The sequence below is a fragment of the Anastrepha ludens genome, chromosome 5 (assembly GCF_028408465.1).
Source record: "Anastrepha ludens isolate Willacy chromosome 5, idAnaLude1.1, whole genome shotgun sequence".
NCBI lineage: Eukaryota > Metazoa > Arthropoda > Insecta > Diptera > Tephritidae > Anastrepha > Anastrepha ludens.
The window spans coordinates 60,843,881-60,863,572 of NC_071501.1; the positions used below are offsets into that span (position 1 = coordinate 60,843,881).

General features: G+C 34.2%; 1 protein-coding gene across 6 annotated transcripts in view; it reads left to right on the plus strand.

The window, feature by feature from the left end:
* The window catches only part of LOC128865360 (excitatory amino acid transporter), a 63,051-nt gene that overhangs the window by 17,431 nt on the left and 25,928 nt on the right, over positions 1–19,692 (plus strand). The window contains exons 1-2 of one of the 6 annotated variants that reach the window (XM_054105615.1): positions 8,339–8,872; positions 8,938–10,022. In XM_054105615.1, the coding sequence (XP_053961590.1) occupies positions 9,818–10,022 (205 nt within the window). In that variant the 5' untranslated portion in view covers positions 8,339–8,872; positions 8,938–9,817. Of the gene's footprint in view, positions 1–8,338; positions 10,023–19,692 lie in introns of those variants that run through there. The other 5 variants (XM_054105616.1, XM_054105617.1, XM_054105618.1 and 2 more) reach the window with 5 other exon arrangements.

Genomic DNA, 19,692 nt, shown 5'->3' on the forward strand with positions numbered 1-19,692 from the left:
TTTTTTGCCGCCCCACAAAAGACACTAAAAGTTTTGTCTCCCCACAAATCGACCGGGCCTAGTATGTATGTATGTGTGGCATAAGAACAGAGAGTAAAAAAAAGTGGATGATCGATTCGAAAGGAGGTAGTTTTCGATTCTTATTTTTGTTTTGCCTTTTTTCGACAGACATATTTTTATAGATATAGATATGCAAATATAATACTTTTTTTAATGAAGTTAATTGTATTTAACCATGCAAATATTACAATTTTTTTTCTAACTTTCATTCGAAATGATCACCATTTGCTTTTACAGAAGCCATCAAACGATTAAGCCATTCAGCTATTGCAGCGCGCACGGTTTACATGGATATTGACGTCCCTGCTCGACCTTATTTGTTGTAGGTCATGCCGAATCCCTGAAAATACGATGAAGCATTGCAAAAATCTCCCAACTTTTATAACCTGTAATCTGCCTCCTCATATGAACACCAGAATGTACCAGAACAAAGTGCGCAAACTGTTCAGGTGACCATCCATCAAATACCAACACATGCCCATAGTTTCTTCAAGCCTAAGGAATTCTTAAAATCAATGTAATGGACAAAAAATCACAAAGCAAGAGCTCTACAAAACTCTTTTCCTCAAACTTACTTCCAAATTTTAGCTCTCCTCTATAGCACAAAGAGAAATAGTTAACAAAAGCAATATTGACAGTTCGTCAAATATATCAACAACATTTTCAAAAAATATAACTGAAACAACATCCGACTTGAAGCATTAACTCTACCACAAGCCCCAAAAAAATATGGGGAGACATAAAAATCTTAACTGGTTCCCCGCGAATTTCAACCTTTTCGTACATTAACTCTTCAAACGGAGGTCTATTTTCCCTAGCCAATATTTCTTACTTCTTCGCTTCATTTTTTTCCCCCCCCTTTCCTCCAAAATGTTGCAGGTCTTAATAGTAGCTTCTCTAAAATAAGGCAGCGAATCCAGAATCCAAGATTCAGTTATGCTGTCTACTGACGTCAACTGTATACCTACTATATATGCGTACTTATGTATATCCGCCATATACTTATTTGATATAAAGTAAGTTAGAAGAGGTAAATATATTTATAAGAATGCTTTAGACAACGTGTAAAGGCGTGATCATTTCGGTTTTTGAAATATTGTTAATGGATGTGCAATTTTGTAAAACATTTTTAAAATTTGTTAGATTTGCTTGATTGGAATGAAATTATTTGATAGCTATGCGCGTACTTATGTCTGACAAGAAGCTAATTTAAATAGCTAACATTTTGCTACATTAAAGGGGTCATCCCGTGTGGCGGGTGGCTTTTTTGTATCTTATTCTGGTATTTGCTTTTCTGATGAGCAATACAAATATAAAAATTGAGTTTTTGACTACATATTTACTGGCAGTCCGACCGTGGGCAAAAATATTTTTAGACTACAGTCCTCACCGTTGCCCCAAGCTAAAGGCATTCGTACCGAAAAAAGTTGTCGCCGGTCTACATGATTTTGGCTAATTGGCTCATTTAAAATAAAAAACCAATCGGTACTTAATGTGTGAAGCTGCGATTATCGAATGGACCAGAACCATTCGAAATTCTTGACAATGATCTATTGACATGTTTTTGAAAATAAGTTTTAAAATTATTTGTTATATATGTATATAATATATTGTTATTGGTGAGGTTACTATTTTAATTCAATCGATGATCATTATTTGCCAACCTACCATTTTACAGCAATAAGTCGACGCGTTTTTGAAACATACAGACATGACTAAATGGACTCTGCTATGCCTATAACTATCGCATTGCTTTTAAGCTAGTATATATACCCGTATTTGAAGAAAATTACAATACCCTTGTGTATATTAGTGCGCGCGGGTATACAATTCATAAGCGTGAAGTTCATTGGCGTGTTTTCTTCTTCCCACAGAGAAGCGTACATATGCGATTGTATGTGCAATTCAACGTGAATTTTCAATTTTATTTTATATTATAAATAAACATGTTTAAAAAGGTTCAATTTATCTTGCGGTTGATTTTTATTTGTTGTTAAACTTAGATTTTCCGCGCTTATGTGCCATAAATATTTGGGACGTCAGTTTGCACAAGCCTCTTTAATAAATAACTGTGCCAAATGGCAAAATGTCAAAGAAAACATTGGGTGAGAATTTCATACATACGTAAATATAATCATGAGATTTACAAATAGGGACTAATTTGCGAAGACATAAGTACATGCAAAACGAATTCAAAGCCAAAATATCGTACGAAAGCAGCAGCGGTAGCGTTAGGCAACTAAATCGATGTCAGAAGAAATTAATAACAATTAAATCTATTTTTAAGTTGTCTGCATGTACCTAAATGAAATTGCAAATCTGTTGTAAAGGGTGTGTCCAAATGCTTTGGACGAGTTCAACAAAGCACGTCAGTTAACTGGTGCCTGTTAGGCGCCCCAAGTGAGCAGGGGTTGTTCTCCACTTGATCCTTCCAACGCAAAGAAGCCCTATCTTCATCATGTCATGTAAGGCAATTCTTTAGTTGGACCACATTAAGGCGGGCTGCGGCATTTTCCCCTAATTTAATGACGCCATAACGAACACCCCTTAACACTACTCAGTCAAAATCAAACAGTGACTGATGATAATTGATAGAGTGAAATTTGGTAATTTTATTTATTTGACGTAATGTGAAAATTTAAATCCTGACAATTTTTCTAATGCAATAACCAGTCGGCGCAGTCTATGGTGTGCTGTCTGCGGTTCTTGTAAGGAAAAACAGTAAGATCTTTCCTCAGAGATTCGCAGTTCCAAGTTCAAAACACGCATCCTCAATGGAGCATCCAATTGCAGTTCAATGCTACAGACTTATCTCTGCTTCCGGGCCAAAGATTCTTGTAATTTATTTTTCTATACGTTGCTAAACGGAATAGTAAATAACCTCCTTGTTCTAAAATTGTGGCTTCTTAAACTATTGTCAATGCTAATACTTTAATAATGGTGGTGGTGGTAGTTGAGGTGACACAGCCCATTCCAATTAGCACAAAATAAGCCATTTTGATACATAACTTGTAGAACTACTTGACTATGAATCTTGAATATGTCTTTCTTGCAATTTCTTTCAAGTTAACCATCGAGAATTCCCCACCATTCTAATGTCGTAGATCACCCAGACTCGGGCACTCATACAGATAGTTCAAGACTGTTTCCTTAGATTCTTCTTGATTGCAGCTTTTACATCTATCGATGTACGGTCACCCACCCTATCTTCCTTGCAAATGCCACTGGCCGTATATTGTTGAAGCAATTCTGAATATGTCTACTCGTGGCTTTCTTAACAACTCGTCAGTTTAGGATTTGTTAAAATTGTGCCAAATTTAGTTAGTTATTTTGCAGGCATCCGTGTTAGCCTATCTGACAACGGCATGCTTCTGGAATAGACGTTAATGCTACTCTAGGCAAAATATCAATGAAATGACTCGAAAACCGCCAATAGAAGTGAACTTAATTTTAGATCCTAGGGTTCGGATCTGTGCTGTGTTTTTCTGGATCAGAGCATTTTCTAAAATTCTTTGTTTATAAATCTGTTTATTAATACTTTAGCATAAATTCTGTCAGCGTTCGTTTTGCGGTTCTACTGGCTTGATTTTGAAACCAAAAACAACATTGGGAAATTCATCTGTAGACGATAATTACTGCAAACTATTCAACTGCAATTTTGCGTACTTTTAATTTCGGAGTCTGCTATTTATTTAAGGGGTTATACGCAGTTATGAAGCAAATAAAAGACGGGTTGTCAAGGATTTATCCTGAAGAAACTTCAGAATATTTTAATTTGAAAATTTTTGACGGTTATAAAAGCATCCTTCAAGAACGTAACAAAATTTTTTATTTATGAAAATGTTGATTATAGAGCGCGCTGCAGGCGATTTCTGGAACCTCCTTTAAAAAAAGACGATTTACGGTGTACATCGTAACTCAGGATTGGATTATCTGAAATCAAAAAACCAAACAAATTTTGTTAATATAATAGATTATCTAGTAATTAATCGTTCGGCTAATCAAAATAGTGAATTTTCACAAAATGGCAGCTTTTAAAAGAAATTATTTCGATTTTTACGTTAAAATTTGGCCGTAAATTGATTATAAAATGGAAAATAAGTATCAGATTTACAAAAGGAACGATTAATTACTAGAAAATGTATCTTTAAAGATTGAGTTAAAACGGTTGACCGATCAAACAAGCCGTTTTCGAGATATCGTGTACACCGACTTGAAAAATGCCGTTTTGAAAAAAACACGTTTAAAGTTTCAATACCTACCTTAAAACGTGCCGAGGCATCTCTACATATTTAGGTATAACTCCGAAAGTATTGCTTAGATCTACTTCAAATTTCGTGCGTATACTTTTGAATATATGCACATTACAAAAATGCAATAAAAAAATCGATTTTTTTGAAAGTCATAACTGCGTATAACCCCTTAAGGTAGCAAATTTAGTTAGTGAATTTTGTTGAAAAATAAAAATCCAAATGCATCGTAACCGTGGATCCATAACTGATGCAGTTGAAAAACTGAAAAATAAAAATTAGAAAAGAATGTCGGAAAATGTTAGGAAATGTGTCGAATAATGAAACCAACGATTTAAATTATTTATTTAAATCTGTTGCTAGCTAAGTTCCACCAATATTTGAGTAGTTCAGTTGTGGTTCGTTGACATTGCGTTGCTGCTATTGCGGTGTTAAACAATTCACGCCAGAAATTACATTCCATGCAAAATATTTGTTTTAAGGAATTTTTGACGGCCTTCGTCTTTCCTCTTCAAATACTTCAATGACAAACAGTTAAAAAACTATTCATCTTTAGCTAAAGTAGGTTCGGAAGCTAAGCTGGATGAGACAGTTTTATGTGGAGTGTACCATTTCAAAATTCATGACTTGACACAGCCGTAAAAATCAAATTGGGAATGTGAATTACGTTTTGAATTAGATCGCGTTGATAAATTTATGCTGCGGAAGATAAAAAATTCTATTCGGAGGCAAAGTACTTTTAATGTGCGGTGATTTTCACCAAATTCTACCGGTAACGCTTTAACGTTTTCGTCAGATCCAAATTGAAAATTGTGCATTTCAAAATGTTGGATCTTCATTACGCACACCTGCATTTTCTCACGAACAGTTGTATGTTGCTACCAGCAGGGTTTTTTTGTTTGGTTAAAAATAAATTGTTGCCCATTTAACTGTTAAGAACATTTAAAAAAAAGGTAAAGAATACATAGGTATATTTAAAAAATTATTTTAAGAAATAATACAATTGATCGATTGATTAATTGTTCCCAATTTTTGGCATATTTTAACCCACAGGGTGTCAGGTGGCAAAATTAGGAATTAAAAACTAAATTAACAAAAAAAAATAATTATCTCCTCTATCTACACTTTTGGAATCTGGCTTCCGTACTCGCTGGAGAAGTAATCTCGGGATGCCATTAACGTCGCTGACGATATTTACTTTTAGAGCTGAGATGGTCGCTGAGCTTGTTTTATAGACTTTACTTTTGAGGTACCCCCACCGAAAAAGTGTAGAAGGTAAGATCGGACGACCTAGATGGCCAGCATGTGCCACCAAACGGCTTTTCAGTTTGTTAAGAAAGAAATAATGTGGTATCGCCATAGTCTTTTTAGCCGTATGCAGCGGGCGCCATCTTGCTGAAACCATGTGTGTCTGCTGAAGGAAGGATATTCTCCCATTAATAGCAGAAAATAATCGTTCAGCATGCGCCGATAAGAGTCATCGTAGGGCACAAAATACTATGATGTCGAAGTGCAAACCTTATAAAGTATTTATTTATCTAAGAGTCACGGTCCACATAAATTGCTTGCCCTCGACGATTTTCAAGAATACATGATCCAATTATTACAGTGCATGACATTGCACACCAAACCGTCACTTTGGGACTGTGAAATGGCGCTTGATGTTTTAATAGTGGGTTCTGTACTTTAGGTCACCAATAACGGTAATTTTTCTTACTTACATTTCCATTTGAATGAAAGCGGGTTTCACCATTCTCAAAGGTAGTTTTTTCCGTAAAAAATCTCTCCAGCATTGCCTCGCAGAAACTTTTGTGCAAATCACTTGTACGATTTTAATTTGGTGAAGTCTAAGACCCTTCCTCAATATTTCTTGCACAATACGTTTTGAAAGTTTCAGGGCAGCCGCTCTCATGCGCACGGACTGACCCGGATTATCGTTCAAACTTGTACCAACGAGTTCAATATTTTTATTTGTTTTCGATGTTCGGCTGGGGCTCTGCCGTGAGCTACTTGTTGCCCGGAACCTTCGCGCCCATGAACAAATCAAATTATCACTTGGAGCAACACGCAAATGTCGAATATTGTAATGTGAATAAAATCTACGACGAGTAGTTGCTAAGAATCATTGGCCTTGAAGCACGCTTCGATTGCGAACGCATGTTATTCACCCGCCCACTGTGGCATCGAGACTAAATAACTTTAAATTTAAAACCTTATTCTTCCACCAGACACCCTGCATTTCTACAAAATTTTTGTATTTCGATTTTTTGTATTTTGCATTAATTTATTCGAATTTAGTATTATTGGTACTCATTACTAGTTTGGGTCAAAACACATTTCTCAGCCTTGTATCTGTTATAAAATTTGGTGCTAATAACTTTTGACGATATTGAATAGCTAATTTTTCTCATTAATTATAATTTCTGTTTATAGGAAAATTACATAAAATTTCCACAAAAATTTCCATACGATTGCAAGTTGCCTTTAGGGCAACAATTGTTTGTCAATTGAAGGGTTCATCAATACTTATACTATAAATAACGAGCGGCCAGAAGTTAATAACTGTCATTCATTTGTAACACAAACTAAATAAACAAAATTGTAATAACTGTCAATTGCACAAGATTTGTAGATGGAATATCGGCACGAACTGTAACAGTTGTGAGTTTTGTAACAGCAACAAAATATGCACTGGTGGTCAAAATAATAGCAACGTGATGTGTTAAAAAGTTTCGAGTACTTATTTATTATGTACTTTATTCCAGTTTTTATAAAATTACAGTTCATACTACAACAAGCTCTACATACTATATACATTTCAAACTTTATATTGAATTAAGAAAAAAATCACAAAATTTTCTTAAAAAAGTCATGTTCTTAGATCTGAGTACGCAGCCTTGTAGTCCAATTCATTTTGGTATAATACTGTGCAAGTTTGAAATGGCTAAACATAATTTTTTTTGTTTGTTTTTTTTGTTACAGGTGTTCTATGTAATAAAATATCGAGTTTTCGTCAGAAGAAAGAACATACCTACTAAACTCGGTCTGAAAAAAAGTATCAAAAATCAATGAAAATTTTTACTCACTTTTAACTTGCACTTTATTATAATAGATTTAAATAGGCTGTAAAGCTATATATTGTACTTAAAATTTTTTAAATATTTTAAAATTTTTCACAAAATCGTATAAATGTTTTGATTTACCTATTTGAACTCTATATTTATAAAAAAAGCCCACAGCTTTACTTGCGCATAAAATAAAATAATTTATGTATTTATGTTTACAGTTGCAGTTATAAAAAAATTAATAATATTAAACTTTTGAATGGGAAACAAAACCAATTTCTATTGTTAGTTCACATTTTCTTGATATGAAATAAGGCAGGTCCAAACTTGTTGAATTAAAAAATTGGTAGCGACACCAATAAAAAATAGCGTTACACACAGACCAACTTTTTGCAAAGAATTTAAATTCGTGGCTTTTAACAGGCCCGTGCGCAAGGGGGGGGGGGGGATGGGCGTTTTAGGGGTTTGGGAGAGTTGCACGGTTCAAAGCCGCCCCCCCCCCCCCCCCCTTGACGTAGTTTTAAAAAATGTTTTGAATCGATATGAAAAAACAAAAAATATCACTGCAATAAAAGTTGGAACCCCCCTTAAATCTGAGCGTCTGCGCACGGGCCTAGCTTTTAAGTGACGGTTTTCCTGATAAATTAATTACTCGTTATATAAATACATATATGAATGTGTACAGATAAGTTAAAATTAGAGAAAAAGTAAATATACGGTCAAAATTTGCTATATGTCGCACTGCTTTTTTTTTAACCGCCGCTGTATGTAAGTCAACAGCAATGTAACAATATATCACGAAACTTGATTATTTGAAATAAATTATTTGGTCGCAGTACAATTATACATGCACATAATAAAAATTTGAAGCAGCACATTTATTGAGTGGAAACAATTTCCATTATTAACTGGAGTAAAGCGAAAACTAAACGAAAGCGATAAGGTTAGAGTTGTATGGCACCTGGCACTTGGTTGCTATAAAAAAGCGCTGTAACCGCTGTAAGCGCAGTCAACGCATAGAAAAGCTTCTCCTCTTAACGTGCTTTTCTCAATAGCTCCTGAGAGTTTATCCTGCGTGGAGAGCGCCTTGTATAAAAAGAATATCCATGAGCCGCGACGCTCATTCGCTTTAGGTATATTGAGTCGAACGAATTGAAGCGTTTTGCAAACAGTGATTTGTGTGAAAAGAATTTGTGAAAAAAGTTATTAAGTATTAGAAAAGTAAATGAATGAAGCAGCTGTGTCGAAGTAGTGAACATTTTAATAATTAGTGAATAGCATTTCGGAAATTACACTTCAATCGGAAAATTAAAGATTGTGAAAAAGAAGACAGTGCAACGCCCTTTTGTGTACCCACAATCCGCCGGAAAAGCACAAACATTCATATTTGGCCGACACTTGACACAGATTAATTGTGCAGATAGAACAAAAATCGATTTTTTCGTCAGAAAATTCGGGATAATGATACTCGTATAGGGTGAACATCGATTTTTTATTGTAACTAAAGCTGTTATACCGAAAAGTCGAATTTAATATTATAACTCGTGCATTTCACTTTGCAGATTGAATTAACTGCCAAAGCACTCGAATCAATAATTTACTGGATATACAAGAAAATTGCTTATAAACTGGTCTTTTTTACAAATAATCGACAAGTGAATAACTGTATTAGGAGAATTCTCTTTAATTAAAAACGTTTTAAAAGAATTTTTAACACAGTTTTCAAACAAACTACAACAACGGAGCCAATACTAAAATTCCAATTCCAACTAGACGTCCCGGACGAGTCCGCCTATCCAGCTGGGCGGCATTCACGTCCCAAAAAGACTACACCGCATCGGTAGCCGAACAGCATCGAAAGCCGCCATACCTATAATATGTCAATTATCGGTAAAGCCAGCTTAAATATCCACATATAGAATTCTGAATCGATGGCGTACTTAATAAATATCCTTAAATTTAATGTGAAATATTTAAAAAGCAATTAATAATCGTAACACACAACTTAATAACAATAACTGTAATAAAAGTAATAGACTGTTCACTGACGCACAAAGTACGCTAATAGAAGAGTAAATAATAAGATAAAAACAGAAACCCATTTTTCCCACTATGGATCAATAAACAATTACATTAATAACCCGCTGGCGATAGCAAAAAGGAAAATTAAGAAAGCAGCACTTGGAAGAAGAAGAAAAACCCGTTTCGCAGCAGAAGTCAATATTGATTAGTGTTGGCAAAAAACAAAAAAGCAAAAATATACATTTCCAATTCATTACTCAGTCACTGCGTACCTTTGCCGCTTGGCAAACTTTAGACATTTTCTTTTGGACGCCACTTTGTCCTCTTCTCTATACAACGCCGCCCACTGTACACATTTACGCCCTACGCATAGGAAATATATTGAATTGTCCAAATTGGGGCAAGGCGTTGAATGATACAATGGAAAAATCTGAACAATTTTCAGATTATCTTTTTGCGAAAATGGGTCCGCCCAGTAGTACAACTGTCAATGGTACCGAGCTGCCACCAAAGACCACTGAACGTAGTGGGGCGCCGCGTGAGCTTATCGGCTACCGGAAATGGCTGCGGGAGAATCTAATGCTGCTGGTGACGCTGTCGGGTGTATTGCTGGGAGTTATTTTTGGTGAGTAAACACGATATACATACATATGGTTTGCACGTTTCCTTCACATACATACAATTTGTGAATTTAATACACTTGTACTTATATATTCATTTATGTATGTGTTTGGTGAGTTGTACTTATTCAACTAAATTGATAAAACGTGCCTCTAGTAATTGCGAATGCCCCCATTTCACGCGCACTTATTTTACCCATACATAGAGTTTCTGTTTTTCATATAATTTATCGAAATAGGAGGAGCAATTTGGCCCGCGTCTCTTTACTACAAACTAGAGAACGCAGGAGGACAATAAACTCCAGTTCGTTACCTTAACAAAACTCGAATGGGAAATGTGGAGTATTCATCGATTTATAAACTTGCAATACAATATTTTAGTTCTGTATAAGTAAAGTTACACACCTATTAATAAGCAAAATCTCGGAATAAATCGCTGAAATGGCACTCGCATCCTAAGGCACATGAGCTTCAACATGTCATCAAGCGATTATTATAATCCTCTATGCACAAAGTTCCGTATGAGTGATATACTGGATTGCCAAATATTTTTAACAATCTTCAGCATCGTTCTTTTATATTTGTTTTTATGTATTCCTAATATTAAAAAATTATCATTTTAAATTTACACATTTTTCTTTTTCGTATATTATAGCGAAAACAATTGTAAATACATTACGCTCTTACACGCAAAACAGCAATACGTTTTTATAGATGTATGTATGTATGTATGTATGTGTATACAAGAAATTTTTCTCCAAATTTCTTTAGCAGATAACGAAAGATTTGTGAATCATCCAAAATTTTGATTTGAAAATTCAATACAGAAGGCGATTTAATCGGTTTCGAAAATCTGGCGACGGATTTAAGTTGAAATTACCAGGAAAACATACAATCAATTTTTTTATCCTACATGCAAAATGTATAAGTGATGCGGTCACCAAAATATGTTAACTTACTAGGTAAAATATGTTAACGTACTAAGTAGAACTTTCGTAGGTAGTAGTTCGGGTGAATGAAATAGCATAAATATACCAAATAGTTGTACTCGTGGATGTTTTTCATTTACAATTTATATTAAGAATGATTTATCCAGACGAATTCAAATCTCAATCAAAGAAGAATGTATATTAGGCCGGGTCGATTTGTGGGGAGACAAAAAAATCGCCCATTGCTCTGTGAAAATCATATTCTCTGGAACAAAATAAGAAACTTTGCCGAAGGAACCATACCTCTAAAACCAATTCTGATGTCCCCCAATTTGGGTCGAACTTTTTAGTTTCTTTTCTCATGTAAAGGCCAAAAATGGTGATATTTTGAAATGATTGTATGGGGAACCCCCCAGGGGAGTTCCAGGGGGTGTGCCACTGGCATGGGTGGATCGGCCGTCCAAAGTTAGTGGGGATCGCTCATACATTTGGACTCGATTGGAGCACTCTAAATGGGTAAAAGTGTGATTTTTCGTTCGGCCCAAATTGGGGGACATCAGAACTCGTTTTAGAGGTATGGTTCCTTCGGCAAAGTTTCTTATTTTGATCCCTACAAGTAGAATACAATTTTCACAGAGCAATGAGCGATTTTTAAATCTACCCGCCCTAATGTATATGGACTAGGAGCTTAACCTTTTCGTTTTGTAATATATAACATAATTTATTAACTCAACCTACTACGGAATTAGCGCTTACGTTTCCATATCTTCTATGTGTTTGTAAAAAGGGAGAAAAGGAAGAAAATATACATACATGTGTATGCATAGGTATATAAGACAAGTACGAATTTGTTGCTTACTAAGAGGACCTTACATACATACCCAAATACAATTTTGTACACCATATTAATGGCATTACATTAAACGCATTGGAAGATAAAATATGGTATAGGGTGGGCCATGTAAAATTTGCTTTTTGAATCGGCTATAAAAAAAACTAATCAATATTTTTTCAAACTTTTTTTTTTATTTTGAAGATTGAACATTGTCATTTATGAATGAAAAATAATATCGTTCAAATAACTGCCACGACTGGCTTTACAGTAGAACATTCGATCAACCCAATTTTTAATCACATTTTCGATTGTTTGGGCTCCAATTTCATGAATGGCAACTTCGATTTCGTGTTTTAAAGCATCAATCGTCTCTGGATGGTTAGCATAGCATTTTTCTTTAACGGCTCCCATCACAAAATAGTCTAACGGGCTTAAATCACAGCTCCGAGGAGGCCAATTGATATCGGAATTTCGGCTGATTATTCGGTTTTCAAAAACGGAAGCCAAAAGTTAGAGTATAACTTTGGCAGTGTGACAAGTTGCACCGTCCTGTTGAAACCAAATGTCGTCCATGTCATCCTCTTCAATTTGGAAACAAAAACTCGTTGAGCATGTCACGGTAAAGCTTGCCATTTACTGTAACCGCGGCTCCTCGCTCGGAAAAAAAATGGCCCGATGATGCCGCCAGACCAAAAACCGCACCAAGCAGTAACTCGTTGTGGATGCATTTGCATCTCTACAGTAACGTGTGGATTTTCTGAGTCCCAAATCCGACAGTTTTGCTTATTGACGTAACCACCGATGTGAAAATGAGCTTCATCAGAAGCAGAAGAAGAAGACTCACCACTTTGGAAATAGGTTTTCAATATTTCCCAATTTTGTTCAAGCATATAGCGTCCCATTTCGTAAATTATGAACACATTTGAGATGTCATTTGTGTTACCATTCTCAAAAAAATAGGTGGTTCAAAAAGCAAACGCTATATGGCCCACCCTGTATTTCTTCTTCTTTTTGGTATTCTCTTTTAGTTTGGCTGTTCGAAGGCTGATCGAGAAACATAGAATATAAAAACTTCATTTAAAGTATGTTCACATATGCAGTAATTAGCAATGAATAAACAAAATTATTCTTCCCGGCAGATTACTTGCAAAATTGACAATCAGCTGTCAATACTGTTTCGAAGGGTGGTAGAAATTGGTTTGGTGGATATTTAAGTGCTTTGATTTGTTTAATTATTATTAACGATATGAAGAAATTGCAAAGAGAATAGTTAATTTAATGCGCAATTTACTGCTGCTGGTAAACTATTGGAGGAAATCCGTAAGCGAAATCTACTGAGGTTTCAAAAAATTATGGCAGCATTACGCATGCGATATTCGTAATAACATTTTATAATAGCGTTCATGGAGACACGCTTTTTCTGTAATATGAATGCGTATTTAATAATATTTAACAAACATTTTATTAGAATTATGTCTACAAGCCTGTCGGCGTCCACTTTATTTAGTTTTTCCTGCGACGTTTCTCTTTACATTCGTAAAAATAATTATCGATAAAACAGTGTTTTATGTAAAAAAGTATAGTTATAATCTCAAATCTCGGGAGAGAAATTTTGTATGGGTAATCACGCTTTTTAATTACGGATTGGGAGTTAAGCACGAAAAAGATGATAATTTACTTATATATGAACGTAAGAATGCGTTACGCTTACAAATATTTTTAATTTTACTTCAAAGAAGAGTAAAGTAAAGCTGCAGTTAGCGATGCCGTAACTATAAAGCCATATCCATAACCATAGCAGCAATTGTACAGTATGTTTCGATTAGTGGCGCCATAACCATAAACAGCTGATATCGAAGTAGACTTAATTACAATATTTGCATTTTGTCATAAAACCCGAATAATTTTTCACTAAGTCACTAAGTGCGTAAGCTGGTCCTTATGTTTTTAGAGTGGTGGCACAACACGATTTGTATTTGATTATTAAGTTTAAATGTAACCACACTTTCGCCTCATTACTTCAGCACACACCATAAAATATTCAATACAATATTTGCTCGCCTATTTATGCATGTGTGTATTTGCTATTGTATTTGGGGATGTATATATGAAAGACAATTTTCATTCACGCAGAAATTATCCCATGCTGATGAAGTCAAACAACTTTCACATGAAGGAATAACAGCTAACGATTTGCGTGCTATTCAATTTGCTATAAATAAACGATGATCATTTCATTTCGCTTATTCATGTATGATAAAATTATTTCTGCGAGATTAAATATGTATGCATATTTTCGTTTTGTTTTTGTGTGACTGACTTTTACAAATGAAGAAAAATTTTGGTGGGCTAGTTGTGTAGAATCCTGTACGGAGTGAAAGCAATCTTCATATTTCGAAAGGCGCTTACTGAAAATGCTTATGATGGCAGCTTCCAAATGAACTGTTATTAGCTAAGAGTTGGTTAAGAGTGAAATATCATTTTGGTACATCGCCGACTCAAAATGCGAGCTTAAATGCATCTTTATATCTATAGCAAAATCTAATATATATGAAAATAAGTGAAGAGTCTAAATTAAAATAACAATTTTTAAATTTTATTTTTATTATTTTTTATTTAATTTTTTTTTTTAATTTTACTTCATTTATTTGTTTGTTCCATTGGATTTATTTTGGTTTCATTAAACAATTTTTTTTTGGTTTTATTTTATTCATAACTTTTTTTAAGACTTTGAGCGAGTCAGCCTGTCGATAAAAAATATGTTGCGTCATAAACTCAGGAGCAAATATAATTCAGAAAAGTCCTGATCTGGGTCAAATTCTCGGTACATGTGTTGTAAATAATATATACATTGGTGCCAGGATTGTCAATAAGAGTAAAAAAGAGCCGCAATACTAGGAAATTGTAGTATAAATATTATAAAAGTGACCGTTAAATGCTAATCTTAAGTGCTCGGTAAAATTTAAAGCAAAACCTCTAATGAAGTTGAGCCCAAAAACACCAAAGAACACATAAATTGTCTGCCACTATGTAATACCAGTGGAAACCAACTCCGGTGATTGGTAGCGATGAATGTCTTTGAGTAAAGTAATTAAAGAAGACTGAAAGTGAACAACTGAAACGACTTTTTTTCTAGCAAGTGAAAAATTTTAATTTGTTTTTACAAAAGAACAAAAGATGAGATGATAGATGGAATTGTTACGCTATAGAGCCCGTATCCTATCACACTTGTTGAACACAAGGTGTTTTTTTAATAGGAGAATAGAGGCCTAGCGGGATGAATTATCAGTAAGGAAAAGTTATGCCACTTATTCATGTCTTATACTGCAGGATTTTATCTCCATAGCTAAACCCTTGCTTTAGTATCAAATCGTCCATAAATATGTGGCGAAGTTAAAATGGGAAATATCTCCCAAAGGCGTACAGAAGCTAATTTCCTTAGTTTTTTTCTGGTCGAAACGTTAGAGAAACTCATTGCCTTTTATATTATATAATGTAATACGCGTACACCCTTTTTGGGTGTTTGGCCGAGGAGCTCCTATTTGTGGTGTGCGTCTTGATGTTGTTCCACAAATTGAGGGAACTACAGTTTCAAGCCGACTCCGAACGGCAGATATTTTTTTATTTTTATGAGGAGCTTTTTCATGGCAGAAATACACTCGGTGGTTTGCCATTGCCTGTCGAGGAGCGACCGCTATTAGAAAAAACGTTTACTTCATTTTTGTGTTTCACCGAGATTCGAACCTACATTCTCTCTGGACTCCGAATGGTAGTCACGCACCAACCCATTCGACTAACGGCGGTTGCCTTTTATATTACCGGCAATTGTTATCCGAATGGTAAACCTCTATGTGACAGTCAATATACATATCAGGTAGCCACACAGTGAGTAACTCTGGGCATTGAAAAACATTTGTCCAATTCATGCTCTTGGAGGTATTTCACGCATTTCATATTGGTCATATTGGATCTTGAAGAAACATTATTTAATAATCTCGTTATATTCGGATATCATGCCACCAAACCCATAATATAAAATTTATCATAACTCCTGAAAGAGATCACTGCCACCTCTCGAGGAAGGATCTCAATTTTGGTATGGCGATAGATCAAAGCTGGCTTAGGCAGAGGCTTAATACATAGTGACGGCAAAACTCTTCTTATAAATTGAGTACTTACTACGAGTATAAGGTACATCCAAAAGTTGTAGTACAGAAATATTAAGAAGAAAAAACTTAGTAAATGCAATTTTGTGTATTTTGAATAGAGTAAAGGCGCAATTGACTTACATGTACAGGGTCCGCCATATAACTTTACGGAATTAAAAATGCTATAAAAAAAAAACTACTCAATATTTTTCCAAACTGTTTTTTTTATTTTGAAGTACAATCCTTCCGGTTAATGATGGAACACAACTTCATTCATATGGACTTTGTACGGCGTCATACCAAGGTCTTTACGCAAAATTCGTTTCAATGATGTCTCCGAAATGTCCAATTGTAGAGAACGACGGTGAACTGATGTTCCTGGTGATTCACGAACACTCTCGGCCACAGCAGCAATATTTTCGGGTGTACGCACGGTTTTTGGTCGGTCACGCGTTGGTTTGTCAATAAGCAACCCACTTTCTCTTACTTTTTTCGCAAAGTAACGCACGTAATTTTCGTACACATTCTGCAACAAAACCATGATTTTCAAAGCAATGTCGCAATATTTCCCAGCGTTCTTTGAGCGTATACACAACCATTTTCGTTCAGCGGAAGAATAAAACTAATTTTCTGTCAAATCAAATGACAGCTAAGTGTTACCATTCTTCAAATAATACCTAGTTCAAATCCGTAAGGATAGATGGCGGGCCCTTTACAATAGTAAATCATTATTTTTATTTACAGCTGGATTGATTTTGGTGAGCTAAACGAGTCATCTGACTAATACTGTGACTACTATCGCATAACTGTATACTTAAATTTTTATTCAAGCGTTTTTATTTTTGCACCTAATTTCAAATCTCCCCTCGTTGCTGAAATTGAAAATTATAATAGGTCAACATTAACGCAACGTTATTGTGGGATGTTCCATACAAATTGTAAGCCATTTCTGATACTTGGCGCACTTATTCAGAGAAAGCTGTACAAATAATTGGGGGTGTAAAGTTATTAATCAAATTTTGTTTTTAAATAACTTTTTTACTAATTAAAAAAGTGATTTTGAGCGATGTAATTTTTTTTTTTGCTTGACGTGCATCCGTGCTACGTCTGTTTTTATACTGCAGCTGATGCTTTCCATTTCAATTCAACCGGGCTATTCGGGTCAGGTTTTTCGATTTCAAAATAATGAGACACGTATTTTTTTGTTCGCCTGAAAAATTTTTTTTCAAGATTTATCGGCAATTTTGTTTTTCGGCTCAAAATCGATTTTTTTTTAATTATATAAGAACATTTTTCTTTAAGTGCTCATAACTTAGTCAAAAATGAACCGATTTTAATAATTTTGGGTTCAAATAGATCGCCATTACTTACACGAGCGATTTCATGTGGAAACAATTGCAAAAACGTACAATAGTTGAACATTTTTTATTTAGCATAAAAGAAAAAAAATTGAAATTTTTTCGAAATTCAATATTTCAAAAAGTTTATATATTTATTTTTTTTTTAACTTTTTCCAAATGTAGAGAACACCTCAAACTTCAATTAAGCTGAATGCCTAGTAGCTAAAATGAGTTGTTTTTGAGTAATGAATTTTTGAGTAAAAACCTGTTTCCCATTTGCAAAAATTACTAATCTTTCGATAGGGTGATTGATTTTGTGCTACCATGTTTATCACGAACACTCAATTCTCGGATCATACGAACAAAATAACTTAGTTATTTGTAAATATTCAGTTAGTTACGAATATAAACATGTTCCGTGTGTAAATCACCCTAGTAATTTGTTGATGACAAAACTATTTGTTGCAATTTTTAAACACGTTCTAGTGGTCACATTTATTCATAAACTTAGACATTAAACACGTTTGAATATTGCATTTCACATTATTTCACCTTAAATAAAAATTTCAAAAATGTATGGATAATATTGTATTTTTTTTACAAACAACACTATTCATGTGTAATTTGCACGCAAATAAATAAATAGCTAATTTCAAAACACTAAATTGTCACATACACTCGTACACACTAGCATACATACATACATACATCTGTTTAGCGAGTTAATGGCACTTGGTGCAATTCGCCGCAGCGTAGGTATAGTAGATGTATATAATATGGATTTTATATAAATTGTGACATGCATTTAATTTTTATTTTTTGCCATGTTATAGTCTTTTTTCTCAATTGTAGCCCTTATCCATATCGGCCTTATTTTCTTAAAGATGAGTTGAGCTAAGTTGACTGAAATATGATTTTTTAGAGGGTTTGTTGATCTCGAAATAAAAAATATTTAAATTTCCGAGCCAAATGTTTTACAAATACAGTTTTTTACAAGTATGTGGCTTTTAAAACTTTTATGAGTGTTTTCAAACATATGTGGGTATTTTCAAACAATAAAAAAATACATATAGCCAAACGAACGTTTAATTTGTTAAATGAGTTTTTTTGCGATATGGCAGTTCGAACAGAAACACATTTCTTTCTCCCCTGTCAAATTTTAGTAACAAATAATTTAATTGTATCTTAGTTAATTAATTAGTTAATTTCTCTGATAAGTACAAAATCAAAATGCGAATCAGAAATTGATGACCAAATCAGCCGTTACCCATTCAAGTCACTTTAAGACGCAAGCGCCCTATTAAAAATTTTATTAATTAAAAGGAGAAGGAACAAATAAATGGAATGTAAATTTCTGTGAATGCTGTCATCTTAAGAGTGCTGTCATAATGATTTCAACTAATGATTTCACGCTGAATTTTTTTATTTAGCATTTTTATTAGTAGCTGATCTACCAAAATCTAAAAAAAGTCGATTTTGAAACAAAGAGAATTGCGATCTTTCCTTATTGAAATAAAGTTTTGTAAATAAAAGAGGTTTTTTCAAAAAAGATGATTTCATTTTTTTTAATTTTTGCACCGAGTAAACTTGTACCAGACCCTTTCCAAGCCTTTGATATGCGTTTACCCCAATAGTGGGAAATCTCCGGACTCTCAACATTTTTGAGAAGAGGAGATACAATGCTATGAATTAGTGGATATGATTAAGGTATTGTTTTTGGGCAAAAAAAAAATAAAGTGCAGTGACGCATTAGCTGGCGCATTATTATGGTGCAGTACCCATGACTGGTTGTCCCGTAATACCGGTTGTTTCTTCGTATTGATTAACGGCACATAAATTTCAAAATACAACAACTTTTTGCGAAGAGCTCATACCAATACACTTTTTTCCCCCAAAGTAAACTTGCCCAATGCCACAATTAGCTTTTTAAATACTTTAGAGCTTCTTATCCAGAATCAATCACACCGAAAATAAACACATATAGTATGAAAACACACATACAAAATACAAAAGTTTACAAAATATATTTGAAAATAGATTTTGCAAAACCTGAGTTATTTGTTTTACATTTTTATAAAGATATTTAGGATATGTTACTGGTAAGGAAGAGACCTTTTGGAATGTATCTCAATTTAAATGCGCATACATATTTTGTTCCGTTTAAAAGTTTTCGCATACTTATTTTTTTACATATGCAACAACATACATTCTATAATACAAGCCGTGTGAGAAAACTCCGCTCTCCTCCTTTGACAAATGCCAACTTCTCCCAGTAGTCTTCGAAACATTATTTTAAAATCTTTTTAACATAACTCAAACTCCATTACAGTTAGCTAAAACATTAACTTGGAATGATTATTCCCCTTGTTTCTAATGAAAACTAAAATCAGCTAAGGATCCAGGACCTGATTTCATTGTATGAT